The sequence below is a fragment of the Hirundo rustica genome, chromosome 21 (assembly GCF_015227805.2).
Source record: "Hirundo rustica isolate bHirRus1 chromosome 21, bHirRus1.pri.v3, whole genome shotgun sequence".
NCBI classification, from domain to species: domain Eukaryota; kingdom Metazoa; phylum Chordata; class Aves; order Passeriformes; family Hirundinidae; genus Hirundo; species Hirundo rustica.
Genome location: NC_053470.1, coordinates 4215494 through 4242738, shown reverse-complemented (window position 1 = coordinate 4242738; position 27245 = coordinate 4215494). Strand labels below are relative to the sequence as shown.

The following is a 27245-nucleotide window of genomic DNA, read 5'->3' as shown; positions in this document are numbered from 1 at the left end:
CGGGATCGGCGCCACAGCCCGGACCGCGGCGGGCGGCTGGAAAACCTGGGACGGATCGCCGTCGCGGAGCGGGTCCAGGCGGGCGGGCGGCACGGAGCCGGGCGCGGGCAGCGGCCGCGGTCTGGCGGGGCACGGCGGCGTGCGGGGGGGGAGCACGGCGAGGGGCGCTGGCTGGAACGGGGCTCCCCGGTTCCCGCCGGTGCCCGTGCGGCCGCCCGCAAAGCGCGGAGCGGATCGCACGGAATGGGCTCGCCACCCCGCTCCCCGCCCCCCCCCTTAACCCTCTCGCTGCCGCCTCTCCCGGCCCCAGCCCCGCTGCCGTCCCGGGGGGTCCGGTTCAGCCGCGCCGCCACGGCTTCTACCTGCACGCAGGGGGCCCCACCCGGCCGAGCCCGGGCGCCGCCACCGCCTCCCCGAAGCTGGAGCGTCTCCCCGGGGCGGTGAGTGACAGCGCGGCCGGGCGGAGCTTCCGCGGGGGCCCGGGACGCGGCACCGCCCCCAGGAGGGACCGCCTGGCCCGGCGCCCCCCGTTCCCGGCAGCGCCTGCACCCGGGATCCCCCTGCCGTGCCCGGGCTGCGCTCCCGCACCGCCCTGGGGTGCCTTTCCTCAGCGGTGACAGCGCCCACCCAGCATCCGCGCCACCCCTACCCCTCCCCGCCTCCATCCGTGCCCCCCGCGCTGCTCTGCCCCACCAGGCTTGGCTCCCCGGGGGCTCCCCTGCCGGCGGGACCCGGGCCCCTCCATCTCAGCGGGGCAGCATCCAGCTCTTGGCCGCTCCGCTGCGCTGGGGGCTCTCCCATCGCTCCCGCCCCCTGCGGTTTCCCAGCCTGCGGGCACGCAGGGGTGCCGGGGCTGAGCGTGGGCTGGGACCCGGCGGAGCTGCGGGACGGCGGGCACTCCGCAAGGGCTATGAGCCGCCCGGGGATCCCGCGCCCGGGGGATCGGGCTGGCCGCGGGCGCGCAGCACCTGCACCGGTGAGGCGGCGGGAAGCGGGAGGGTTTATTGCGAGGCGGTGAAACGAAACCCGCCCGGGGCAGGATACGACCGCGCTCGCAGGGGCAGGGCACGGCGGGACCCTTCTGCCGAGCCGGACCGAGCCGCCTTCCCCGCCGCAGCGGGGCAGCGACGGGAACGGGGTCTGGACGACGAGGCTGGACGCGGCAAGGAGCGGGCACGAGGCTGGAGGACACCTGGAGGAGACCGGATCGGCACAGGCCGGGCCCCCGGCGCTGCCCGGGCTCCGGCGCTCACCGGCCGGGGTGGGGAAGCCGAGCCCGGAGCCGCCCCGGTGCCATGCCGGGCGCACGTCGGGGGGCGCGGCGGGGCGGCACGCGCTCGGCGCCGCCGCTGGCCCTTTAAAAGCGCGCGGCCCCCGCGCGCCCACCCCGCGCCTGCGCCCCGCGCGCGGGGCCGCTCGCGGCGCTCCCTTTGTCCCCCGCTCGCCTCTCACCCAAGCTTGCTGCCCGCCGCCGTGATTGGCAGCGCGCGCGGCCGCGCCGCTGCCCAATGGGATCCGAGCACGCCCAGCCGGTCCCGCCTCGCCCCGGCGGCCGCTGTGAGCGGCGGCGGGCTTGGCCAGTCAGCGGCGCGGCGGCGGGCGCGGGGTGGCCAATAGGAGCTCAGGGAGAGGGGCGTCGTGTTAGGCTGCGCGAGTTCCGGCCGCGCGCTCTCCTCTAAGGGCCGCCGTGGTCCCGGTGCCCGTGTCCGTCCCGGTGTCCGTATCCGGGGCCGGTGCTTGTCCCGGTGTCCGTGTCCCTGTCCGGTGTTGCCGCCAGGTGAGGTCGCGGGGGCGGTAGGGTCGCGGCTCGGCCCCCCTCCGTCGTCGCCGGGGCTGTGTTGGGGCCCGCCGCGGCCTGCGCGGCCCGCCCCGCCCCTGCACGCGGGGCCGGCGGGAGCCACCCGGGACCGAGCTCCGGGCCGCTTCCCGACCGCGCGTGTGTTGCTTTTAGGTGGGGAAGATGCAGGGCAACAAGGGGTTCAACATGGAGAAGCAGAACCACGCTCCGCGCAAGCAGCACCAGCAGCACCCGCCGCCGTCCATCCCCGCGAACGGGCAGCAGGCCAACAGCCAGAGTGAGTCCCGGGCCCGCCGCGGGGGCCCGCCCGGCCCCGCTCTGGGTAGGCGCTGAGCGACCGCTTCGGTGCAGCGGGAAACCTCGGGTTAGCCGCGGCCCTCGGGGGTGCAACAGGTCTCGGCAGGAACAAAAGGAACCCGTTTTTCCGAGTTAAAACAAAAAATCCTTAGATTCCCAAGCATGCTGCAGCATCTCCTGCTCCATCAGGTTTTTCCCCTCGTCGGAAACCAGGGTTTTAATTGAACCTGGGTTGTATTTGTGGGTTTTCTTTTTGGTTTTGCTCCGTCCGCTCGAACGCGCGACTTCTGTGGCGTTTGTTTGTAAGTTTTCTGTGTTCGTGGGTTCCTTGCGTTCCCAAAACCAGGGCAGCAATATAGAGGTTCCGTGTTTCCATCAAAATCTCGAGAAACGATCACTTACAGCTTGGAAGTCAGTGCGTTCTTGATAGCGTGTCCGTAAGCGTTGTGAACATAACAAGCTCTGTCTTTCATTGTCTGGTTCCTGTCTTTTCCCCGGGCATAACAGATGGCTTCTCAATACCGGTTTTCTTAGCAAACTAGAAACTTAAGAAGCTTGATTGCTAGGGCAGTTACTAGATTATACAGAAGTGAGTTTGCTCTCAGTGAAGATTATGGTGTAGCGAGAACATTGTTTCAGTGATCTGCAGGCACCCCTTAAGACTGTTTGTTTTGTTTTTTTGGTTTTTTTTTAAATAATGAGGAACCAGGAGATGGCTGGCTTTACTTAGTATTTAATGCCAGTTGACTGATGAAAGCCGTTCTGCTCCAGCGAGTTTCCAGGTTTTCCTGGTCAGTGGGGACTGGCACTCCAGAGTGCGTGCTCGTGAGCTGGGACAGGATGTGTTAATGGCTTCAGGGGCCTGAACTGATCTAACCTGATAGTTTAGCGTTTTTTTCTGGGGGGGAAGTGCTTTAGTTTTATCAGATGTGGATTTTTTTTTTTTTTAAGTTTGGTACACTTTGGCTGTTCAAAAACTTTGTAGAAGTCACCTGTGCACTTAGTGTGACTCCTCCAAGTGGAGTTTTTTGTGTCAAGGATGCCAGGCTGGTAAAAATTCTGCATGTTTTTGTTAGGTGGCTGAGTTGAACAGGCTCTTCAGCAGTTCCCAGGCAATAACAGACAAGGGTGGCAGAGCAGCCATTTCCAGCCAGGTTGAAAAGAATTACAGTACAGCTGTACTGGGGAATTCCCACAGGTATCAGCTTGTAGTGAGTCTCCTTTGCACAGGTCTCCTGTGGCAGAACAGTGGTACTCTGTGTACCCCTGAGTGTAACTCTGTTCCAGGTACCTCCTGTTGGATCCACAGGCCTTACAATTGATCCCCAAATACTCGTGGTAATGCTGTGAACTAGGCAAAACATTTCACTCCTGTACCTTTGCTGTGTGAGGTAGATAACTTACACTCACTGCTCTTCTCTGGGCACGCTCAGTCTGGTTATTTAGTGTTAGCCATGGAGGGGTGCTTACTCCTATCAAAGGGTTATCCTTGCAGTGTCTTTGCATGGACAGTCTCATTTAATGCCCTGCTTTGAGCTGGAGTCAAGCCATTTATGTTCACAGTTTATTTCATATGTGTGACCATGACTTGTATCCTCTGCAAAGCAATGGAGTTGCTTTCTGTGCCTCATAGTCCTGTGTGCTGAAGTTCCTCATGTATTTAAGAAGATGGGGCACAGGATGACAAAGTGATGCTAAATCCACCCCTGTGTCTGGCACATAACAGGGCTTTCAGGATCATGCTGCACTCTTGCTGAATTAAGGGTTAAAGATTGTATATGCCTGTGGGAGTTTGAGTGTAACTGTTTGTGTTTATTTCTGTTGGATAGCTCAGAAAATACTTTAACCTTGGGCTTGATCTCTGAGGTCTTTTCCAACTTTAAAAATCCCTTCTAGGATAACTTACTGCGTAGTTGTTGGGTTTTTTTTTAATAAATAATCTTGTCATTTTTCTGAGGGGTCACCTATATGGCTGTTTTTTGGGGTGGAGGTGTTTTTGAGTTTTGGGTTGGTATTTTTCCCCACTCTTTTCACTATTCCAGCCTTCTCTTCAGCTTGGAAACCCATACTCTGGAACCCATCTCATAGAATGACAGCTATCTGAAATGTTATCTGTCTGAACAAAATTTCCTCTTATTTTGATATTTTCTAGATATCTGGAGGGTTTTTTTGGTGTGATTTTGAGTAAAAATCTGTTTTCTGGCTAAACTGTGGCTTTTCTGTAATTATTTGTGTTGTAATAGCAAATTCCTGTGTTGTGACTACAGTTGATTTTTTTGTGAGCCAGTTATCTTGACCAGATCTCAAAAAGTTTGAGTGAAATATTTGATGTTATTTTAAGCTGCAGTGTGGTGTTTTCTCCAGTTCTGGCCTGTTATTCACTGGTGTTAATGAGCACTGAGGTTCAGTTTTAAAAAAAAAACAACAAAACAACTATGGGGCTATTCTGAAATAAAACCCCTTTGTTGCTGGAGAGATGGCTGGAGAGGTTTAAGACCAAAATGAATGGGTGGTGTTACCTGTATTATCCTGTGTCTCTGTGGTCACTGTGATGAAACCTAATAAAATTTATCCCCCCAACTGTAGAGCAGCTGTGTACCTTATTCCCCTCAGATGAAGGCCTGACTATTGACCTGAAGAATTTCCGGAAACCCGGTGAAAAGACCTTCACCCAAAGAAGCCGCCTCTTTGTGGGGAATCTGCCCCCAGATATTACAGAGGAAGAGATGAGAAAGTTGTTTGAGAAGTATGGCAAGGCAGGGGAAGTCTTCATACACAAGGACAAAGGCTTTGGTTTTATCAGGCTGGTGAGTGACTTGGCACCTTCGGGAGTTTTTTGTGGTGATGGCTCACACTGGAGCAGTATTGCTAATTGAAAAGTAGTAGATGTTCAGATGTCTTGCTGATTAAACCTGCTGATGATCTTAGTAACCTGGATTAGCTTCCTAGTGGTTTGTCTAGAGCTTGTTATGAAAAGAAATGTGAACCTAGGCAGCTTGTGGCAGGAATCATGAGAGATCTGATAAATTTATTCTGAAATCAGCTGGTAGAAAGCAGAAAAAGCCCCACATGAATGTGATGCTATTATAGACAAAATGAACTTCTCTATTTATGGAAAATGGAATTCCTAAGGGCATAGTTTGTCATGCAGTATTTCTGGGGTGGTTAATGCTGTTGAGGTAGGGGATCTCTAGATGATCATGTTGAAGTGTGTCTGGAAGGGAAGTAGCTACCACCATAGAGTGGTTCTCAAACTTCTGTGGCTCGTGCACCACCTTTCAGAAAGCCCCCAGGTGAGTGGATGACGTTTCTACAGCCATGTCTGGGCTGTTTTCATGTAGTGCAGCTGCTGGGTTGGGATTTCAATGAGTGGACAGATGTGAAAGTGGCATAGAAGGTCTGTCATGGATTGTCATACTATCAGCATTTCCTTATCAGACTTGGTTAATAGATGAATCTTGGTTATTTTTTTTAAAGGTGCTTTGTAGCCTTAATATAATTACGTGTGATAATGAAAATTTCATTGTTTGCTTAGTTCATACTAGCAAAACTTAGGAACCATTGGACTAAACTTAGATATTTGTTATACATTTCTTACCCTCCCCACCCCCAAACTCTGGCTGTTCAGTCATTCATGATAAGGAATAGCTGTGTTTTTTTGGCACACTTCTTACCAAGCTGTGGGAGTATCATTTATTTCTCTCAGAAGTACTTGTTACAAAGAAAAAAAAAAAAAAAGAAAAAAGCTTGTGTTTAATCCTTTACTGGGAGTTTTAACGATGGCTGTTTTTATCTGCAGGAAACTCGCACTCTGGCAGAGATTGCCAAGGTGGAACTGGACAACATGCCCCTCCGTGGGAAGCAGCTCCGAGTGCGCTTTGCCTGCCACAGCGCCTCGCTGACAGTCAGGAACCTGCCTCAGTTTGTGTCCAATGAGCTCCTGGAGGAAGCCTTCTCAGTGTTTGGCCAGGTGGAAAGGGCTGTGGTTATTGTGGATGACAGAGGACGATCCTCTGGGAAAGGCATTGTGGAGTTCTCAGGGAAGCCTGCCGCTAGGAAAGCGCTGGATAGATGTAGTGATGGGTCTTTCCTGCTAACTACGTAAGTGTGGGCAGGGAGAGGGGCTCTGCTGGCATGTGCAGCTGGGTGGCATTGGCTGGAGAATGCTGGTTCTTAACACCACAGATGGGGCATGAGGCGGTAGGGGATTGGCCTGGGGTGAATTTCATTTAGTTTTCCAACAAGAGACAGTCTGTGCTGAAGCTCAGGTCTGAAAACTTTCTTCTGGGAAGCTGCTAGTGGGGTAAGTGCATGAAACTTTCAAATAACTCTTCATAAAACAACCTTGGGCAATTAAAGCAGCCTTTAAAAACGGGACCTGTCTGAGATCATTCATCTAACTTGTTTGGAAGTGAGGTGAAAGTGTTTTAATTGTACACTGTGGGTCACTGAAGGGGAGAGTCTTGGGACAGGATTCTGCTTCTAGCATGTACTCCTGGGGTGGAATGCCACTGTGGGCATGGGATCTGTTGGAGAGGCTGCTTAGATGGATTGTTTGGAGTTTTCACCACTATAAACTGTTTTCCCTGTGCTTGAATAAGGCAGAAAAGCATGTTCTTTCATAATTACGTGAACTTGCTCAAACGAATGACCAATTCCAGTTGCATTCCACAATGCAGTTTGTTGCTCTGTTAAGAGAGAGCCATTTCTGATCTCTTGGGAAAAAATTATTCTATTCTGCATTATGCTCCTAGAATTTGTGTCTGGAACGCTTCCTGAAATGAGGCTATATTGCTCATTTTAAAGTAATTTTTTTTTTAAGTTTTGTGCCTCTCATCTCCTGTGGATGTGCAGCACATTCAGTTTCAGAAAGCAGGTTTTGCTCATTTCTTTTTTAGTGCCTGTTTTTCTCCCTGGCACTCCTTGAGAATAAGCAGCATAGTGAGTAGTACTCTACAGGAGGATTACTGTTAGGGAACTTTTGCTGATTCACAAGTCTATACCTGAAAGAACCATGAAAACAGGGTTTTTATAAAGTGATCCTGCAAAACGAATTACTATCAATGCATAACTTAGGTTAACATTCAGTCTCTTTAGAGCTACCAGTACGTTGGGTTCTGATAGCTAAGACCACAAACAAGTCTAGTTGTTCCTTTCTTTCTTTTCTTAATCAAAATCAAATCCTATGGTTTGATTTTGATTAAACTTGTTCTGGTTTATCCTAGTTCAAGACAAGAAAGCTAGATAAACTGTTTGAAATCGGTTCATGTTAGAAAATAAGATTATTAATAATGGAATACGTCACATGAAAGTGAAAAGCTGTGTTACGGATCTTGGGCTGAGGAAATGGATTTTACCCTTCCATATCCTGCCTTCCTGCTGGAGCCTGGGTACCCAGTGCCACTTGGCACAACAGGATCATCTCCATTTGCCCAGCCCTGGCATGTGGCACTGAGGAGCCCATGGGAAGCTGGGGCGCTGCTTTGTGGTGAGGATGAGCAGTGTCAGTGCTGTGGTGGAGAGCTGATTCAGGGACCAGGTCAATACTTTCCTGTGCACGCAGAAGCCAGGAAGACGGAAGGACACGTCTGCAGTGTCTGTTGTGAGGTGCACCAGTGGATTCCCTGGGGGGTGGAAATTCAGACAGGGGCCCAGTGGACCTTTCTGGAGCACTGTTGCCAAGCAACAATAGCACACGGTGGCCTCACCAGGAAAGTGTGACTGGATGGTACAGCCTGCAGCCTCCACTGAGGAGTGCTGTGGTGACTCTTTGCTTTAGACAGACGTAAAAAGGCACAGATGCACTTGTGCCACTCTAGAGACAAGACTTCATGCTGAGTAGATCCGACTGGAGGATGTCAGGATTCCAGTTAAGCTGTTAATTTGAACCAAGTAACTACAAATATTATTTTTGCAGTACAATTTTGGATTAAACAAGGATTTTGTTTAGCAGTTACACTCCTATGCTAGAAAAAAAGAAAAGAGTGTTCAAAGTAATTTCTGGTTTCACTTTGGTTGAGATCCCCAGCCGCTCTAGAGTTTTTTTGAGCAGTGCTAAAAGCAATGTAAGTTGTGCTTTCCAAAACTACAAGCTTGTTGTTGAATTTTCTTGGGAGCACCTCACTTTTTCTTTACAGATTCCCTCGCCCTGTCACTGTGGAGCCCATGGATCAGTATGATGATGAGGAGGGTCTACCAGAGAAACTAGTCATCAAAAACCAGCAATATCACAAGTATGTGCCTGGCGTGCAACAGGAGAGGAGAGTGTGGGCTAGTGCCTCAGTCTTAGAAGGGTGGTTCATCAATGCTCATCATGTCCTTCTGTTTTTCCATAAATGTGACCTGACTTTGGAAGGAGAATTGCATTCACTGATTGCCATGATTGGCTGAAAGAAAACAGTGATCTGGAGTCCACACTGCTGGAAAGACTGGCAGCCTTCACATACTCCATATAAGTTCATTTCAGTTGTTGGAATAAAAAATTGGGTCAATTTGAGATAACACAGGTGACATGAGATTTGCTGGGAAGTATTACAGAAAGTCTATATGGGAAACACTTGAACCCACAACAGAAATGTAAGGAATTATGTGACTAGCGTAGAGCTATCCAGGTATAAGACCAGGGTCTTAGAAGGCTTCCCAGTATAGGCAGGAATCCTGTGATCTGAGCAGCTGGCATTAGCAAACCATGTGAGCTCATGAACTTTTCAAGTAAGGAAGATGAGAGCTTCAGGAGATGGGATTAGGAATAGTCCTGTTCTACAGGTGCTGAATGAAAATAACATGCGCATTGGTCAGTGTTTGTTTCTGGAGTGCATCTGTCCATAAGATGTGCAGCAGAAGCAAAGGCAGTTGCTTTCACGGGTATTTCTAAATCTCTTTACCCAGAATCTCTTTGGAAAGCAGTGTCATTGCTTGTTAAGGAGGAGGACAGCTTCCATGCAGGAATAAGATGATGCCCAAGGAGCAGGCAAACTGATGTCTCAGGCACCATTAGCTGTTGAAAGGACCTACTATTACATTTGACACACAGAGTTTTTTTGGTTCCTCCTTGCTCTCCTGAAGCATTCACTAGCTCCTCATTGTTTGACAGGGAGCGTGAGCAGCCTCCTCGGTTTGCACAGCCTGGCAGCTTTGAATATGAATATGCCATGCGTTGGAAGGCTTTGATAGAAATGGAGAAGCAGCAGCAGGAACAAGTAGATCGCAACATCAAGGAAGCTCGAGAGAAGCTGGAAATGGAAATGGAAGCAGCTCGCCACGAGCACCAAGTGATGCTCATGCGGCAAGGTATCAGTCACATAAATACAGGGTGGGAGCAGGGCCCTGCGCTGTCCAGGAGCGGGTGGCTCAGTAGAATGGCTGGAGACCACTGAAGGGGAGCTGTGGTGGTTGCTTGTCTTGTAACCAAGCATGGTAGCAGCAAATAAATGGAATCATGGAATTGTTTAGGTGGAAAATATCAGCAAGTCCAGCCATTAACCTCCTTTTAGGTACTTGTAGGGCAATAGAGAATCCTTGAGCCTTCTTTTCTCCAGGCTGAGCCCCCTCAGCTGCTCCTCATCTGACTTGTTCCCCAGACCCTTCCCCAGTTCTGTTCCTTCTCTGGACACAGGATTTGAGCAGTGGCCTCACAGCGCCCAGCCAGGGGGACGTCACTGTCCTGCTCCTGCTGGGCACCCGTGGCTGGGACAGGCCAGGTGCCATCGGCCTCCTGCTCACCTGGGCACACCTGGCTCGTGTCCAGCTGCTGCTGCCCAGCACCCCCAGGGCCTTTCCCACCAGGCACTTTCCAGCCCCTCTGCCCAGCCTGGAGCTGCAGGGGGTTGTTGTGACCCGGGACAGGACCTGGCACTGAATCTTGTTGAACCTAACATAGAGAGAGGCTCCTGTATTGGTGAAGGCTCTGTTACCTTTTTGTCTTCTGTGTTCTAGTTCAGGAATTCATAAGAGGTGACATGGGAGATGGGTCTGATGGTGTTTTTTACTGTTTTCTTACACAGATCTAATGAGACGCCAGGAGGAGCTGAGGAGAATGGAGGAGTTGCATAACCAAGAAGTTCAAAAACGTAAACAGTTGGAACTCAGGTAAGAGGGCAGGTTGTGAAATGCTGTGAATCCATGGTGGAATAAAATACCTCTTCACTGCACCTAATTGCTCATTGTGACGATTTAATTGCTGTGTCAAGTGTGGCTGTTACTTTGGGCTTTTTTTGTTGATAGGGAAGAGTGTACATTTGTTTTAAGATGGAAGAGTTAGGAGTTTTTTCCACTGATTAGTGTTTGCTTCTTCACATTTCTGTGTCTCAGTTAAGCTCCTTTATGAGGCAGATAGAAAAATCAGAATCTCTGCTGTGATTAAGTGGCTTCAGTGCTGCAGATAGGAAATCCCATTCCAGCATCTTTGTTTTCACTTGAGGGGTAACTTAGTCTGAGATTTCTCTCTCCATTGTAGCACTTCCTTGTCTTGGGATCATTTTGAGAAGCTCCAGGATGATTACCAGACCATTTGTAATAGAAGGGGATTGAGAGCTGTCAGGCTTGATGCATGATATTGCCTGTAATCAGCATGCATTTGGGAGATGCTGTGTGCATAGGGCTGGAAAACACTTCTAAGATCAGTGAGCTCAGCTGTGAATCTTAACACTGCCAAGCCCCATGTCCCTAAGCACCACATCTACACATCCTTTAAATCCTTCCAGGGATGGTGACTCCACCATTTTCTGGGCAACCTGTGCCAATGCTTTGTAACCCTTCTGGCAAAAAAATTTTCCCTCATACCAAATCTAAATTTTCCCTGGTGCAACTTGAGGCCGTTTTGTCTTGTCCTGTCACTTGTTACCTAGGAGAAGAGGCTGACTCCCAGCTGGCTCCACCCTCCTGTCAGGCAGCTGTAGAGAGTGATAATGTCCCCCTTGAGCCTCCTTTTATCCAGAATAAGCCCCTCCAGGTCCTTCAGCTCCCCCTCATGAGACACATGCACACAAGTGTTTGGTTTTTTTTAAATAAGCTCCTCTAAACTGAAAGTTTGAAGTGTAAAATGTCTAATGAAGATCCACGAGGCAGCACTGCAACAAAGTGATGCAGGTGGTTGGTGTTTGTGCTGAGCATCCTTGGACTTTCTTCACAGGCAAGAGGAAGAACGCAGGCGCCGTGAGGAGGAAATGAGAAGGCAGCAAGAAGAGATGATGAGACGCCAGCAGGAAGGCTTTAAAGGGAATTTTGCTGATGCGGTATGAGTGCTTCTACATTTCCATTACGTCTCTACACTCACAGTAGATTTTTCCTTTCCACAGCACAGCTTTCTGTGAATTTTCAGCTTGGCTGGAGGACTGTACCTCACTAGTGCATTCTACCCTAAATTATTGCCTCCCTCTAATCTTAATAACAGTTTAGCCTGGAAACTATAAATCCCCCAGTTCTGTTCCACTGCTCTTCATGTAGGACCCTCTGTAGCTGTCTTGCTGTACAGAAAAATGTCTGCTGACTAATTCTATTCTAACAGCAATACACACAGAGTCCTAAAGCGCTGCTGCAGAACCCTGTTATGATTATATGACTGGCAATATCTCTAGCTTGCAGTGTGTCATCATAAAATTATCCCAACTGGAGGCATTGCTGCAGGAATGGTATATGCTTGTATTTAAAAATCAGTTGGTCAAGTGTTTTTTTGTAGTGTAACCTGGTGGTAACCTGCCTTTTAATAACAGTATCTCTAGTTCTATAGAGAACCCCTTAAATTTTTTTTTTTCCCGTGCCAGCCACTTTCTATTGTGGAGGCAACTGTAGGGCTGTTCAGGTGGTGTAGTGGCACTGATGCAGCTGGCAGTAAGTGTTTAATGCCTACTAGTGAAACCTGGCTCCTAGGCAAAATAGCTAAATATGTGTCAGATCAAAAGGCCAAGAGCATGGCTGGGCCAAATGTGGGAATATTCTCCTTGTGCAGCAGATAGCCTCATCCCTACAAATAATACTGCCTTCATATCATAATGGCAGAGTCTATGGATGAAGTGAAAGTTGTCTTCACTTAGCACTGTGAAAAAAGGAGGTGCTCCTGGTTTTACAGTGAGAGAAATCTGTGGCAGGTGTTTCTGATGCTTGCTTAATAAAAGAGAAATTGAGCACACTAAATGGTATTTTAATGCAAGTGACCCAGTACTGTGTCTTTATGTAATCTTGCATTCCTTTCAACAGGAAAAGCTTCTTAGCTATGCTGAGGGAGTAGCAAAACTAATTCTGCCTAATGTGTTACTACTGCTCAGCGCATCTTTCCATCAAGATGTCTTTGCTAAAGTCTGCATGTGCAGCTTTGCTGCTGGATGCTTTATTATCATTCTGAAAAACAACCTTTTATAATGAGATATTTAAAATAAGACCTGTTCATTCAGCAGCTATCGTGTGAAGGCTGCTCCTGCCTTTGAAATTTACCCTGGGAATTACTTTTCTACACATTGTTCAGTAGTAAATCCTCAGAAGTCATTGAATTTGTATAATTAACATTTTTAAAAGCCTGATAATCGGTTGAAATGAGTGTCTGTCTTTCCAGAGGGAGCCACCAGACATGCGAATGGGACAGATGGGTATGGGAGGTAAGAGTATTCTTTGTTCCTGTGCATATTCATTTCCTCTCTTACAAAATCTGCACTTTTTTTTTTTTAGTGATCTCATTTTATTGGCTTCTTATTTAGAAACTCAGTCACAGTAATCTCCCAGGCTAGTAAGAGGAAGTATTCATGTGACAGGAAACACAACATGCTGCAAAGCAACATCAGTTGTTGTTGACCATAGTGCAAAGCTGGTTAATAGGGGTTAATAAGGACTCTGTCCCTGCATGGAGCAGCTTTTTGTAGCTCTGGGGTGATGAGCAGACCCCAGGCGCTGTGTGTGTGCCAGCATTGTTCCTCGGTTTTCTTTTCCAGGTACCATTGGCATGAACAATAGAGGAGCTATGGGTGGTACCAATGTCCCAGCTCCTGCACCTCCTGCTGCTGGTCCTGGAGCTATGATCCCTGATGGAGCCATGGGAATGGTAGTGTATCTCCATCTGCTTTTTGTGCACACCTTTAAAATGCAGATTATGTTGTTTCCCATATTAAAAAATACTAGCTGCTGAAGTTGAAGCCTCTTTGTCTACCCAGACCTGTTGCTTCAGTCCTGCTGAAATTTTCAGAAGTTAATCTTGCCTTGATAGGAGCTGATCATTTTCAGGAGATGGAGCCAAGTCTAATAACTGCTTGATTTACTTCCAAGAGAGCTAGTGCTAAAACGATTGTTAGGAAGATCTTAGCAATAACGTGGTTGTTTTTAAATGACCTGATGGGAAGCACTTTGTTAAATTGAGAGTTTTTTGAGAGTAGATACTGGCAGGCGTAAAGCCAAGCTTTCAGGAGTGTTCTGTTCATCACCAGTTCCGAAAAACAGTTATCTCCTGTTCTCATAGGACAGAGTGAGTTCTGCTAATTTTTTTAGGAGGAGGAAAGCAGTGAAGTTCATGCTTATTTGTCTGACTTGTAAAAATTTTTGTATTTGATTTAGTTTTAAACTTTGCTGCAATAGACTCGGGCTGTTGTGGCATCTGTCATTCCTCTGTCACACAGAGGATTGCTCCTCCCACGGTGTCAGCACTTCCAGTCACCAGCAGAAACAGCAGCAGTCTTTACAAACTAGTAAAGTTTGTCCTGAAAGTTCATCTTCCTGCAGTGGTTTTTATGAACTGGTCTAATAAACAGTTTTCCTGCAAATGTTCCTACTCAGACTTCTTACTCTGTGGTTACTGCTATGACACAGATTTTTATCGTAAAGAACAGTTTTATTTGTTTAAAAGCTTTTGTACCTAAGTGGTAGGGAGAGCAAAGCAGCTGAGGTTAAGGGAATGTGCACTACACGTGGAAATTAAGGGGGAAGATGAAGCCAGGAGTGGAAAGGGAAGGTGAGTTCAGATGAGTTCAGAAAGGGACTTTGTTCTGCCACGGTCCCGTCAGTCCAGCTTTGGGACCGTGGCGATGTTTTTGCTAGGGTGAATGCTTGCATTGAGGTCAGCTGGAATTGTGGAATGCTGATAGAATTCAAATCGACTCAAATGGCTTTTAACTGCCCTTTGTTCTTCCTTTTCTTCCTGCCTCTTCTGCACTTGTCGTTGTTCCAAGACTCCACCGCCGCCTCCGGACCGCTTCGGCCAGGGTGGAGCCATGGAAGGCCTTGGAGCGATGGGAGGGGCCCCGCCTGCCTTCAACAGAGGAAATCCAGGGGGGGATTTTGGCCCTAACAAGCGTCGCAGATACTAACAGGATTAAGCTGTCCCCTGTACACGCCCCAAAGAAAGAAATCTTGGCAGGCCACGTGGGGTTCGGCTTGGGGGGGAGGGGGGATGTTTTAAAGGTAGTTAATTAGGGCCTGTTTTGGTAAAGCCACTCTAGGATGAGGGGAGTGCAGTCTGACTGGTAAAGGTTTTAGAAAATTTCATGTGGTGCATTCCTAATTTCAAAGTGAAAAATGGATTCTGGGAGGCTGCCATGGTTCTGTTACGCTAAAATCTTGCAAGGACCCTGATGCCTTGACCATTCCAGGTTTCCTGTTTGCAGTTGATATCATGAGACTAAATTAGATAAAGTTTCAGTATGTCTTGGCATTTTTTCAGTGTAGTGTACCTTGCTTAAGAGCACAGGGGAGTCTCTGGAGAACCAGGGCAGCATTTGGGTACTTTGCAGCTCCCATGATTTTGTAAATTTATATAGCTCCAAATGATCCGTCATGTAGTGAATTGGGGGAGATTTTGTTTCTTCTTTTTTTTTTTTTTTTTTTTTTTTTTCCCTCTTCCTCCTAACTTGTTAGTTACTTTTTTTTACCTGGACCATTTGTTTCTTTGAAGTAGTTGACAGTCGTGCAGCCTGAATGGCTGGGAGGTTCTTGTTTGGATGGATTTTTTTTTTTTTTTTAATAATGTGTTGTATCTCTTTATTTTTACTGGTAGTAAAGTACAATCTATTGGGTAAAAGATACTGTATCTCATGCTGAAGATTTAACTGAAACAAATGTTTGTATAATCCTAACCTTGCCTGTCTTTTGTGTAGAAGTAATACAACATTTTTTCATTTAGTGTAAACTGTTTGAACACAAACTGTAATTGTCCCACTAAAAAAAGTTCGAGTTTGTCTGAGGAATGTTACAGGAATGCATTATTAAAGTGGATTTTAAGCCTTTTTTATCTGGTGTCTTGTCTGTTCTTTTTTTTTTTTTAATACAAATGTATAGGTGTGGATTGAATTTAATGAAGTTTCGGGTTATGGTGCAAAAGTTGTTCTTGCATAGCTCTGTAAAGAGGGTGTTCAACCCCTGAGAATTTTCTAACAGTTTTCCTTCTCACAGAATGCGTTTTATTTGTGTGTTAGAATGTGACCTTCGACTTCAGCAGGTCAGAATGAGGAAAAGGAGCTGCTGAAATACCTGGGATGTGTCTGTTGTGGTTGCAGAGGTGAGATGCAAGACTTGGCCATGTGTCACTGGGAGCCTGGAGCACGATTCCTTTCTCAGGCGCAGAGTACAGAGTTGTGTCTCTGCTCTGTGCTGCAGTTGCCTCTGGCTGGGATTTTCCCAGAACTCCTGTGCTGGGATAGGAAGGAGAGGACTCACTGATGGCAACAGTGATGCTTTATCTAGTGTAATTCATGAGAATTACGTGGGAGCCTTCTGTCACTGCAGTTCTCCCAGTGAGTCTCTCAGGTTGAGACTGCAAAGGGGGAAGCTTAGAAATAAATTCGGGTGGGAAAGGGAGGAGGGAGGAAGTGTTATAGCCTAAAGGCGTAAGAAGGTGCCTTGAAAAACTGAAATCATAGGAAGGATGAAAACATTTTGAGATGCCTAATGTTACCAAAGTAAGAACCTTAAATTAGGGTTTGGTCCTGTCGGTGCTCTTTAGGTAGGGGAAGATAAAATAATCACTCTGGAGGCTTGATTGGTTTACCCCATCTTTGGATGGCTTTTAATTAACCTGGTGTGGGATGATAAGATGTAGGGAAGAGAGGCTACAGCCAATGCTCTTTGTTTCTTAATTTGTTTTGCACATTTGAAAGCGTCATGCAGCTGGCTTGCTGAGATGATATGGTATCTAGTGGTGGTTATCAGCTTGATAGTGAAGTATGAAGAGTTTGGTGATGTTTTACATCTGGCTCATTTTGCTAGAACAGCTCACTGTTGCAAAACCTCAAGTGAGAATGCTAATTAGCTTTTGTGTTGCCCCGTGGAAGATGGATCTGTTCTTGTAGCTTGTGTCTGGAATGAGGCTGGCAGACATTCCCTAATGCCCTGGCTGTTGGGTAAGTACATTGTTTCATTCTGAATTGTGAAGTGTGAGGAGAAGAAGCCATGAAGCTGCATCCAGGTGTCTGTATTACCTCCTTCACCTGCCTGTTGCTCAGCAGGTTTGTGTGTTACTGAGCAGTCCAAGAAGTTGCTGTCCTAGTGAAACAGCAGAGCTCAGATATTCAGCATCAGTGCTGCTGCCTCAGTCCTGAGCAAATACAAGATAAGGATGGGTCTGGTTACTGCCTTTCCCTGGGAGAAAAGGGTGTGTAAAATCATAGGGAAGGAGGAATTTAGCACTGCTCAAAGCCCATCTAACAAGATTTTAAATACTTAAATTAAAGATCCAGTGATGGCAATGAAAGAAAACTAAATTCTGGTATGAATGCTCTAGGTAACTATTCTTAATTTGCTTTAAAGGAGGAGACTGAAAACCTGTGACTAAGGAAACTATAAAGCAAACCTTTACTGAGATTTTCAGAGGTGTGTCAGGGCCAGACTGTAGCGCAGAATCATCTACAGCTGCCTCACTCCAGAGCAGTCCCTTGCTCTGCTGGAGCACTTTGGGCTTTGGTGGTGCTTGCGCTGCCTGTTTCAGGCGGTGAGTGCAGCTCCCGAGGCTGGGCTGTTCACAGCGCTGCTGTGCTGAGGTTCAGCTGCTGTGCAGAAGGGAATGCTTCCCTGTGTGTGCCTTTCCAGAGTGCTGGCTATTATGGAATTGCAGACTGATGAAATATTTTAACTCTTCTGAGGAGAAACCGTTGCCTTTTGCTGTCGTATTTGATCAGCTGGTTTAAAATGCAGTTCTCCAGTATCAGTTTGCATCACACCAAGGACTGATGAGCAATTTGGTTCTTACCACTTTGCTCTTAGCTTTAAACCCCCATCATTTGTGGACTTCAGAAGTTACAACTTGTGCTTTATGCAGCTTCCTCTTCAGCAGTAGTGAGTACATTTGCAAGAATCAAAGATAGAAATCTGAAAAATCCAGCTGGTATGTGGATAATTTTGTCATATTAAAGCAGTAGACAAACATTTCATTTTTTTTCCTGGCACGATGCCTCTCATTAGCAGCTGTAATTTGTCACAGAAAGCTACAAGTGATGGCATGTGCTAAACTACTTCTCCAGTGAGCTACCTTTGGGGGCTGAAAGAAGAAGATGTGATTTTCTGTGGCCTTGCTGAAAGGCTGAAAGGAGCCATCATTCTCTCTTGGTCGTGACTTGAGTATCTGGTGCCAGATGTAAGTAAAGAGTAAGAAAGCAAGGAGCTCAGCCAGGCACAACTCTGGTTTTGGGGCACTTCCCCTCACTAGAGCTTGGCCACTCTGCTCTGAGCTCGCAGTGACCTTGCTATAAAGGCAACAGGACCCTCAAAAGGAAAACTGCTACAACCCCACACTCAGTGCCAGCTCAGGTACTTCAGCCAGCAGATTTTGGTTTAGGATGCCAGCTACTGACACCCAACTGAATCTGAGGAGCAGACTGAACTCTTCTTTTTGGACTGGTTCCAACTGAGGACTAAAGTGCACTTTTTGATGAGGAAGGTGGCATGTGCCTTCTGAGTGAGCACCAGAGTAAATCAACTCCTAAAGGAACAATTCAGCTCCAAGGAACTATCTCTGGAGTAAGACCCTGTCTGAACTACAGGGAGAAAGTCCTTATCAGCTTGAGGTTGTAATTGTCCAGTGAGACTGAAGTGTTGCAGCAACAGGCCTGCAGAAAAACAGTAGTCTTGGATGGAGAGGTTGCCCATATACCCATTTCTGGTAGTTTTCTGGTCTTTTTCAAACCTGTTCTCTGAACAGTTGAGTACAAGCAGTGCAGACCCCTTGGACAGGTGGCACATAATTCCTTAGCAATGCAATCTGAGGAGTGGCCAGGCAGAATTACTGCAGAATTGCTCAGCACGTGTTCTTTTGAGAAAGATTTTATTGCCCGAATAAATAAAACATTAATCCTGCCTGCTGCATACATGGCAGTAATATGTTTTTCAGGGATATCCATCCCTTCACCTGATGAGCTTTTGTATGGAGGAATTACTCTGTGCTTTAGAAATGCAGTGTCTTGCTGCCTCCCTGGCTCCACAGGGCATCTTGAATGACTGAAGGGTCAGGAATGAGCTGGGTTTGTTTCCCTGGAGGTATCCAGCATGTTCTCCCCAGGACCTTGTAGGGCTGTCTTACACTGACCCTGATTGTTCCAGGGCAAGCACATTAAGCTGGGTTTGAGAATAATTTATTCTGTTTTTTCTACTTCCTTTTTTTGATCTGTTGTATGTGGAATTAGGTGTACATAAAGCAAACAGGCTCCATTTTTAATTGGCAGCTCGATTCCTGTCTCAGGTGCAGAGTTGCCTCAGCCACAGTCCCTGGGGTACCTGCTGTTGATCTCTGTGATGTGTGTCAGCCACATCATCCTGCTGGCGTTTCCCCTGAGGTGTGCAGGGTAACCTGAGCTCTGTATTCTCACTGGCACGGGCTCGGTGACAGCTGCAGCCTTGCTGACAGCTTGTGGAAAGAACAGGGAGATCTGAAACACTATAGCTCTGCTCAGCCCCCAGGACAGCAAATTCCCCTGTCACAGGCCTCTGCCCAGCTCCTTGGGTCCCAGTGATCTTTCTCACCTAAGAAGAGGCTCTGGATTCCAGCAGCATCTTTTTTAGCCACCTTTGGGAGTGTTGGGTCAGTTGTCACCTGAGGCAGTACAGTGCTTTGAAGCCACATGGCTCATGCTGATGTGACACATTCCCCACTGCCCTCATTTCCCTCCCAGCTTTTGGGTGGATGTAGGTTTGTGCACAGGTGACCCAGGGTATAAAGAGGTGTGACAGTGATAGCTGTCCTCCCCTGCAGCAGGGCTGCCTTCTTGCTAAGGAGCTGACAAGGAGAAACCTGATGTTGATGCTGGCTGGGGCATCTCAAGGTGGGGATGGCAGAACTGAGCTGGAGGTGAAGCAGCAGGACAGCATGAAATAATCTGGAGTCTTCTCCCTGATAAGCGCCAGAATTCTGGCAACAGTCCACCCTAGCTCTGGAGATCCCCTTGGGATGACAGAAAATTCTTCAGCCTTTGTTGGGGGATTAAGCAGGTTAAACAAACATCATAGGACAGGGTTAGGGTTGCATCAGCCATGGCACACCCTGTGGGCTCACCTCCTGAGCAGAATCCCTGGGCATCTTCTGCCTGCTGGACTTGTTCTTTGTGCTGTCTGATAGTGCCAAGGACTTCTATCAACCCCAGCTCCTGAGCAGGAATGGTGCCCAGGTGCTGTGTGCTCCTGGAGGTCAGGGCAGCACCCAGGAAACAGCTGTCCCTGCAAACAGCAACAGCACAAAGAAAATATTTGATTTACGCACTTTGAGGAACTGAGTAAAACCTTTGATCTCAGGAGGGTTTCCTGTTTGAAGAGGAAAACTCATAGGTCCCAGAAGGGGAGCAGGGGGTCTCAGCAAACCCCTTCTGCATACAGGGGACCTGAGTAACATTTTCTGTCCTTCTGTGATTACAATGATCTTCCAGGGAACAATTTTCACCCTGATGTGATGACAAGGGAAGATAGGTCTGAGTCTGTGTGTGCATCCTTCCCTCTCCCTTTCCAAAATCTCTGCTGGGTAATGTGGTTTGTCCTAAGATAAGATAAAAACGTCAGGCAGGTTTTGCAGGAGCAGCTCACTGAATGCTTGCATAATTACTGTACTCCAGAGATGGGGGAGCTGAGCTGTTTGTGATTGATTGTGGTGCACATCGACCTGCAAAAGGGTATAAAATACTGCTGGAGTCTGGGCCAACCATGCAAACTGCACTCCCAAGGTCACAGGCAGCTTCTGGGTGGTGTTTGCCATTCCTGCCCCTCGTGGGGACACCTGCAGAGTACATCCAGCCACAATGCAAGGAACACACAGAATACTCAGCTTTTGGAGGAGTAGTGAAAACCTGTAAGATCTGCTCAAATACAGAGATAAAATTCTAAAGCAGCTCCGAAGTTACCTTATCGCTTTATAAATGTGAATTCTGCAAGGTCAAAGACTATAAATCTGTATGTTTCTATCCAAAGCTCTGAATAATATAATCCTTCAGACAGACTGTAATCAAACCTGAGATAAGTGGACTGGGCCACACCAAGATTTCTCTGAGAAGTTTAGAAAGTGAGTGGGTCTCACTGAAGCTTGTGACTCCGTGGGAGGGACCAATCCTGTATATACCATATTTTGTGATAGATGCTAGAGTTGTTGTTCAGATATTGTATTGGCAATATTTAAAAACTGCATTAGCCATAAATCTAATCATAATCACCCAGGTAATCACTGTGTCCTACTTCTCATGTCTGGCCAAGAACCTTCCCTCGGCCACTCTGTTACTCCCGGGCTGCACAAAATGATATCTTGGCCACATGCACAGCCTTGGTCTGCTGGTGCCTCCGTTTAGCAGGTGTTTGTGCCTTCTGGGGCTGGGGGAGATCAGCACGAGTTTTGCCCTGTGACTCTGGGAATTCCTTTCAGTTTGAGGGATCTCCGAGCGCAGTGGGTCAAACCCCGTGTGAGCGCTGGGGCGATGCCGATGCCGCCGTGTCGGATGCTGGCTGGCAGGATGGCAGGATGGCAGACAGCAGGACAGCACAGCCCGGGCCTGGGGCCACCCTGCAGTGCCCATTCCCTCTGCTGGGCACGGAGCCAGCGCAGAAATGCCTGTGGAGATATCACAGGCGCCAAGGCCCATCAGCTGCCCTGTCCATCTTTAGCCTGGTCTCCGGTTACCAGCCGCCTCCCACAGCTGCCTCCAAAGACAGGCAAAGTCTGGGCTGCAGGCGCTGGGGAAGCAGAGGAGGGACCCCGGGCAGGGATAAGACTGATGTGATTTCTGTGGAAGGAGTGAAGGACGCTGCGGGTACGCCTGAGCTATGGCATTGCTGTGCTACAACAAGGGCTGCGGGCAGAGGTTTGATCCCGAGCACAACGCCGAGGGTGAGTGAATTCGTGCGCCTTGCACCAGAGGGGGTGGGAATTGTGTGCTGCCTTCCCAGAGTGTGGCCTCGGCTGCCGTGCTGCAGCCTGCCCAGGGCAGGCAGCCCGTATGGCAGGGGCTGGCTCTGGAGCTGCTGCCTGTCGCAGGATTGCTTCTCCTGAAAGCTTTTGCTCGGTTTTCCCTTTTCAGATTCCTGCCTGTATCACCCAGGAGTCCCCATCTTCCACGATGCCCTGAAGGTGAGTGGGGCAGGAGCTGGGGCTGCAGCTGCAGGGAGTGACCTTGTGCCCAGCAGGATTGCCCACACCTGACCAGCCTGTCGTGTTCTGGTGTCTAGGGCTGGTCTTGTTGCAAGAAACGCACAACGGACTTCTCTGAGTTCCTCTCCATAAAGGTGAGCTACCTGGCAGCCCGAATGCACCCACTGTTCCTCCATCCTTTCCTCCTGGTCCCTGTCTAGTCCTGTCCCATCCCTGTCCCGTGCTAGGGAGGTCCCTTTTGCCCTGCCAGCCAGGGATTTGCTATCCGCTTCCAAGGACCCTTCAAGCAAGGGTGCTGCTCCCAAAGTGCAAGGTCAGAGCCCATCTCTGTAGGACACGGAGCCACCACATCGTGGGAACTCACAGGGTTTGGGAACAGCCACCAGCCTGAGGAGGACAAAGCAGTCATCAAGCTTGTCTCTGCTGCTCAGGGATGCACAAAGGGGTTTCACAGCAAGGAGAAACCCCCTGAGCCTTCCAGCCAAGGGAAGACCTCAGATGAGCCAAAGGCCAAACCAGTGAAGGAGCTCATCGTCCAAGGACCAAAATCAGCTGAGAAGATGCTGCGGGAAAGACCAAGGTGAGCCAGGCCCAGCTAACAGTCTTGCCCTCCTGTGTCACTTCTGTGTGTGCCCTGCCCTTCTGCTCTCTCAGGAGAGGCAATGACACTTAAATCACAGAAAAACACACTTGGCCTTTGCTGCTGCTGCTTCCCAGCTCCGATGAGCCAAGACAACTGCTGCCAGTTAAAGTATCCAGGTCTCTGGAGCAGGCCCTGGAGAAACTGAACATATCCTCTGAGGACAAGAAGCTCGAGAGCAGCTGTACAGGTAGGGACAAGCTGATGGATGGCACTGGGATTGCACAGGTCAAGTTCAGCACAGGGTTTTGCATGACAGGCTCGGTGCAGTCAGTGAGTGCTGCACGTTCAGCTACCTGCAGACCTCCAAAACTGCATCTTGAAGGCATATTGGGGTGGTCTGTGCTCAGCTGGGGAGCTGACAGAGGGCTGGGGGAGGATTTGGGGGTGGGAATGGGCACTGTGTGTCCTGGGTGAAGCTGTGTTGCTCTCGCAGGCGAGGAGGCTGCCCGGGTGAGAGCTGGCACCACGTGTAAGAACGCAGCCTGCAAAGCGGTGAGTACCTGGCAGGGTGCCATCCCTACCCAGAGTTGTGGCCAGGTTCACCCCAGGTCAGGCAGGTGGAAGGTGGCAGCGCCCACCTGCTCCATATCCTCATCCTGGCCACCTCTGTCACCTCCCAACCACTTTCCTGCAAGAGGCTTCTTCCAGATTGGTGGAACATTTGTGTTTCACTGCTGCTGATTGCTTGCAGTGAAATACAGCATGAATTCAGGATCGGGCACGTAGGCAAAGTGCACGTGGAACAATTCCCACCTGCACTGAACTGATGCAGCACAGCCCAATTCCTCTCTTTTCTGAGGCTGCCTTGTGGAGCCCTGAGGGTGAGTGTGAAGGATTGAGCTGTGGCAGGGACAACATGCTTGGAAAGCAGCAGTGAGGGAGCAGGGAGCAAAAGGCAGAAGGTAAATGAGGACGTGAGATGCTCTGGAAAGGACAGGAATGACAAATTACCTCTTGCACCTCACAGGGATTTTCTGTGGTGTCTAAACTTGCCTGCTGTCCTTGTGTTGTCAAGCCCTGGTCTGGGAGCAGGCTGTGTTTGGGAGAAGGGTATGGAAGGGCTGCTGACAGGGTGACAGGGGTGACACTGTGGTCAGGGTGGCTGCCCTGCCAGCAGGGAGCAGGGACGAGTGCTGGGCATGGTCCCAGAGTGAGTTTTCACAGATGCTGGACCTGGCAAAAGGGTGATGTTGGACATCTGCTGTGCCCTCCACATGGATGGGCGCTGATGAGTGGATACCTCATGCTGTGCCAGAGACACAGACAGAACTTTCCCCTGCTTCTTTCTCCACAGATCTACCAGGGCCCAGAGAGTAACACAGAGGTTTGTACCTTTCATCCTGGCGTTCCTGTCTTCCATGAGGGGTAAGAAAGCACCCTTTACCAGAGAGGTAAAACCAAACTGAAAATGCTGCACAGCAGGGCTGTGTGGCCCCAGCAGCAGGGCCACTGCAGCTGTGGGTGACACCATGCAAGGGGACAGGTGGGCAGGGGGGGTTCTTGGTTTTGAGCCCCTCTCCCTCACCACCCTGCTGTGGTCCCCTCTGCTGGCCCCACTCAGGTCACCTTGCTCTCCTCAGGATGAAGTACTGGAGCTGCTGTGGAATCAAAACCACAGACTTCAGCGCCTTCATGGAGCAGCCGGGCTGCAGCCGTGGGTGTCACTGCTGGACAGAAAAGAAGGTAAGGGGACTCTCAGCAGAGGCTCTTATGTGAGCAGTTGGCATTATTGGTATTTGAGAGTGCTCCTTCCCTTGCTCTGCATTCACGCAGCTTTCTGCATTTAATGGTCTTAATGTTCACAATTGCTGACAGATGACTGCACAGGGCTTGAGTGCCTAATCTTCAGCCATCTGCCCTTTAAGATGCTGCTGTGCATTCACGAGATGTGTCAGCTCTCACACCCAACTGGCAGATGTGCAACAGAAAGCTGAAGGAGGCAGGACCTGGCCCTGGACACAGCATAGCAGGCTGCCACATAGAGACAGGTGCATGAGCACAGGAAAAGTCCTGCAAAAAAATCCCAAAGGCTTTGACAGATGATTGCAGATAACTGAGTTTGGCTTCAATGAAGCTTTCCCTCTGCAGCTGCTTCTCAGGAGGGATCTCATGCCCATACCAACATGGTGTTGTGGCAGGGGGGACAAGATCCTGATTCTCAATACTGTGTGTGTAAGTCTCCCCAGGAAAGTTCTTGTCTGGAAACAGGTTTGAGCTGGGAAAGTTGCACCAAAGCAGCTCAGGATAACCCTGAAAGTGCACTGTGTTCCTCTGAGTCAGCACTGCTGCCAGCAACCCTCTCTGAGCCCAATCTCTTCTTTGTTCTGGAGCAAAAAACACATCCTGAATGTAAAGGAGGCTGCGGTGAAGGAACTGTGATGTTGTGATGCAGATGTTTTGTGCTAATTGTCACCCAAGTCTGGGGCCAGGACTCCTCCTGCAGCCTTTCTTTGGCTGGCAGTGTGGAGGGGTGCAGGGAGTCTGGTCAGAAATGAGCCTGGTGGGGACACGGGCCTGTCAGTGCCTGTGGTGCTAGCAAGGTGCACAAAGGTGAAACGTGGCCAGTCTGGGCTCATCTGACTCCCAAATGTAGCATGGTGGCAAGATCCACATCCAGTAACCCTCCAGGCTGAGTTTCCTGACTGTGCACAGTCCCTCAGGAGCTTGGGCACAGCAGAGTGACTCTGAAACTGGAGGGAGATCTCTGATCTTAGAGTGCCCTGAAGCAATACCAAGCACAGCACAGATGTCCCATGTTGCAGGGGATGGACAGCGTGGCAGGGGCTGCCCACCTCTGCCAGAACCATCTCCCCTCAAAAACCTGCACAAAAGGCAGGGTTTGTTCTTGCTTCGCTGGTGCCAACCCCAACTAACCAGCACGAAGGAGATGTGCCAGGGAGCATCCTCTGGTTCTGTCTGGGTGGTGCCTGAGCCCCAGCTGTGCCCTCATGTGTTCCTCTCTCTGGCAGGACAAGAAGGCGGCGCTGTGCCGGCAGGACTGGCACCAAACCAGCAGCCAGGTGGTGGTGACGGTCTATGCCAAGAACCCCCTGCCCGCCCTCAGCAGCGTGAAGGCCAATCGCACCGTGGTGAGTGCTGTGGGCATGTGCTCTCCTGGCCCACCTGGCTTTGCAGACCCAGCTGGCTGTCTGGGGCTGGCCTGTTTGACCTGTTGCTGCAAGCAGGGCACTGCCAGCCTGCCATCCCCGAGCTGAGAGCCCGGTGGCTTCACTGCTGCGTCTGCCCAGCAGCTCTGGCTTTCGGCTTCAGTGGGTGGATTTGCTGGCCTTGAATCCCTTGGCCTGTGACAGAGGTGAACCTGTCATGCTCTGAAAGGGGTGAAATGTTGCCAAGTGCTGAGGGGATCACCATTATACTGGAGCCAGGATGTGGGATGCAATACGGCGCTAGAAGGCAGCCGCACTGCCTGGGGGCAGAGCTCTGGCAGTGCTGTGCTACCCTCTCAGATAATTATCTGTCAATCTTTCAGCTTGAGGCTCATGTCATCTTTGAAGGGAATAAGATTTTCCGGGCAGAACTGGAGCTCTGGGGGGTAAGTTCCTGTTTGCTTTGATTTCTCTGTTCCAGCAGTCTGCATGGGGCTGGGCTACAGCTCTGCGAGCCAGCCTGAGCTTTTCATCCTGGGCTGGGTTGCCCAGATACAGGCATTTATGGCCATTTCTGCTGGGACACGCCTTAGGGGCTCTGAGGAGGCTGCACTGATTGATCCAGAGCTAAGGTCAGAGCTGGAGGTCACTGCCAGCCCTGTAGGTGTTCTGGGTTTGGTCCCAGGCTGCCCCAAATGCTCTTTGGCCCAGCAGCTCCCTGTCTCCCCCACAGTCCTGCTGTGAGCCGCGGTCTGAGCCACGAGACCGATTTTTCAGCCGCTTGCTGAGCTGGGGAGCAGCAGCGAGGCTCAGGAATTTGCATGTGCATTTCTGGTCTGTATTTCTGGTGCATGCTGCCTGTGCCTGCAGGCAGCAGAGAGCTGACAGGTGTGGGTATGGCTGTGTCTCAGCACAGCTCGCTGCTGGGGAGAGGCTGCGCCGCAGCTGCGTCTGTGGCTGAGGCAAGCTCAGCTCTCCTGAGCTCTCTACGAGCACTGTGGTGCTGCTGAGACATAACAGCATGAAGCTCAGCTCAGCTGCAGCTCAGGCTTCTCCTGGAATGAGATTTCTCCTCTGGCAGGGCTTTGCCTGTAAGGGTCAGGCTGAGCGTGTGCTGCCTGCCTGGCTCACTGCTCCTTTCCCTCTCCCTAGACCATTGACGTGGGGAAGAGCTTTGTGAGCATGGTCCCGGCCAAGGTGGAGATCACACTTTGCAAAGCCAGCCCCGGCTCCTGGGCCAGGCTGGAGCTCCCCCAAAGCAAGCTGCAGCCCTGTGGTGAGCAAGAGAAGAACGCTGCAAACTCAGAGCAGCCTGGGGCTGTGCAGGATGAGGACTCTGATGACAGCTTGAGCTGGTCCGATGAGGAAGATGAAGAGTTGGAGATGGGAACACCGGATATGATAACACCGAGTAACTGATGGCCAGGTGCTTCAGCAGCTGAGCATGGCTGGTTCCTGAGCTGCTGGGCACCTTGGCACCAGCTCCAGAAGAGCAGACCTCGTCCAGAACCGTGTGCAGGCTGCAGCGTGGCCTCTCCCCGGGTCAGAAGGGACAATTAATAAACACCCAGAACAAAGGTTGTCCTCTGAAATCCGTGACGGGTGCTTAAGAAACATGAGCGGGCCAAATCCTGCCTTCTGTCACTTCCTCTTCTGTGCCTGGCTGGGGCAGGACAGCAGGAGCTGTCCCCGTGCCTTCACCTTCGGCGTCCTTGGGTTCTGGGAGGTCAGAGCCCAGCACCCTTCCCTGACCCTGGCATTTCTAGGGGTAGACACAGCCTTCCCTGCTGCTTCTGAGGGTGCTGAACCCCGGGCTGAGCTCGGTGTAAGCTCTTGCCCGGCGCTGGGGGAGCCGGGCCCTGCGGCTCTGTGTCGGGA

The 27245-nt window shown here is 50.1% G+C and overlaps 3 protein-coding genes across 13 annotated transcripts in view; 2 read left to right on the top strand and 1 right to left on the bottom strand.

The window, feature by feature from the left end:
* The window catches only part of ZMYM3 (zinc finger MYM-type containing 3), a 32102-nt gene extending 31636 nt beyond the window's left edge, over positions 1-466 (bottom strand). For both annotated transcript variants that reach the window (XM_040083870.2, XM_040083876.2), the window contains exon 1: positions 363-466. The gene's annotated coding sequence lies outside the window, so the exon portion shown is untranslated. The remainder of the gene's footprint in view (positions 1-362) is intronic.
* Positions 343-15299, top strand: NONO (non-POU domain containing octamer binding). 10 transcript variants are annotated; one of them, XM_040083882.2, is made up of 11 exons: positions 343-440; positions 1952-2120; positions 4682-4902; positions 5895-6196; positions 8233-8328; positions 9189-9385; positions 10099-10183; positions 11226-11328; positions 12642-12684; positions 13015-13124; positions 14242-15299. In XM_040083882.2, exons 2-11 carry the CDS (start codon positions 1961-1963, stop codon positions 14377-14379), a joined length of 1455 nt encoding a protein of 484 aa, XP_039939816.1. In that variant the 5' UTR covers positions 343-440; positions 1952-1960; the 3' UTR covers positions 14380-15299. The 10 variants fall into 10 exon arrangements, with proteins under 10 accessions (XP_039939816.1, XP_039939820.1, XP_039939811.1 ...); XM_040083886.2 differs by having other exon boundaries at positions 344-440; positions 1952-2075; XM_040083877.2 differs by lacking the exon at positions 343-440 and adding an exon at positions 899-976.
* A 5872-nt stretch (positions 15300-21171) lies between these two features.
* Positions 21172-26938, top strand: ITGB1BP2 (integrin subunit beta 1 binding protein 2). Its single transcript, XM_040084030.2, has 11 exons — positions 21172-21356; positions 21547-21596; positions 21695-21751; positions 22049-22197; positions 22335-22447; positions 22694-22752; positions 23555-23625; positions 23841-23943; positions 25230-25349; positions 25751-25813; positions 26520-26938. The coding sequence occupies exons 1-11, from the start codon at positions 21293-21295 to the stop codon at positions 26784-26786; spliced, it is 1116 nt and encodes a 371-aa protein (XP_039939964.1). The 5' UTR covers positions 21172-21292; the 3' UTR covers positions 26787-26938.
* The last annotated feature ends 307 nt before the right edge of the window (positions 26939-27245 follow it).

Excerpts from the sequence above, each read along its gene's own strand:
- NONO (XM_040083877.2), top strand. The coding sequence starts at position 911 with ATGAGCCGCCCGGGGATCCCGCGCCCGGGGGATCGGGCTGGCCGCGGG. Across the intron at positions 6,197-8,232 it reads GGGTCTTTCCTGCTAACTAC|ATTCCCTCGCCCTGTCACTG; the intron begins GTAAGTGTGGGC and ends TTTTCTTTACAG. Across the intron at positions 11,329-12,641 it reads AAGGGAATTTTGCTGATGCG|AGGGAGCCACCAGACATGCG; the intron begins GTATGAGTGCTT and ends CTGTCTTTCCAG.
- ITGB1BP2 (XM_040084030.2), top strand. The coding sequence starts at position 21,293 with ATGGCATTGCTGTGCTACAACAAGGGCTGCGGGCAGAGGTTTGATCCC. Across the intron at positions 21,357-21,546 it reads TCCCGAGCACAACGCCGAGG|ATTCCTGCCTGTATCACCCA; the intron begins GTGAGTGAATTC and ends TTCCCTTTTCAG. Across the intron at positions 25,814-26,519 it reads CAGAACTGGAGCTCTGGGGG|ACCATTGACGTGGGGAAGAG; the intron begins GTAAGTTCCTGT and ends CCCTCTCCCTAG.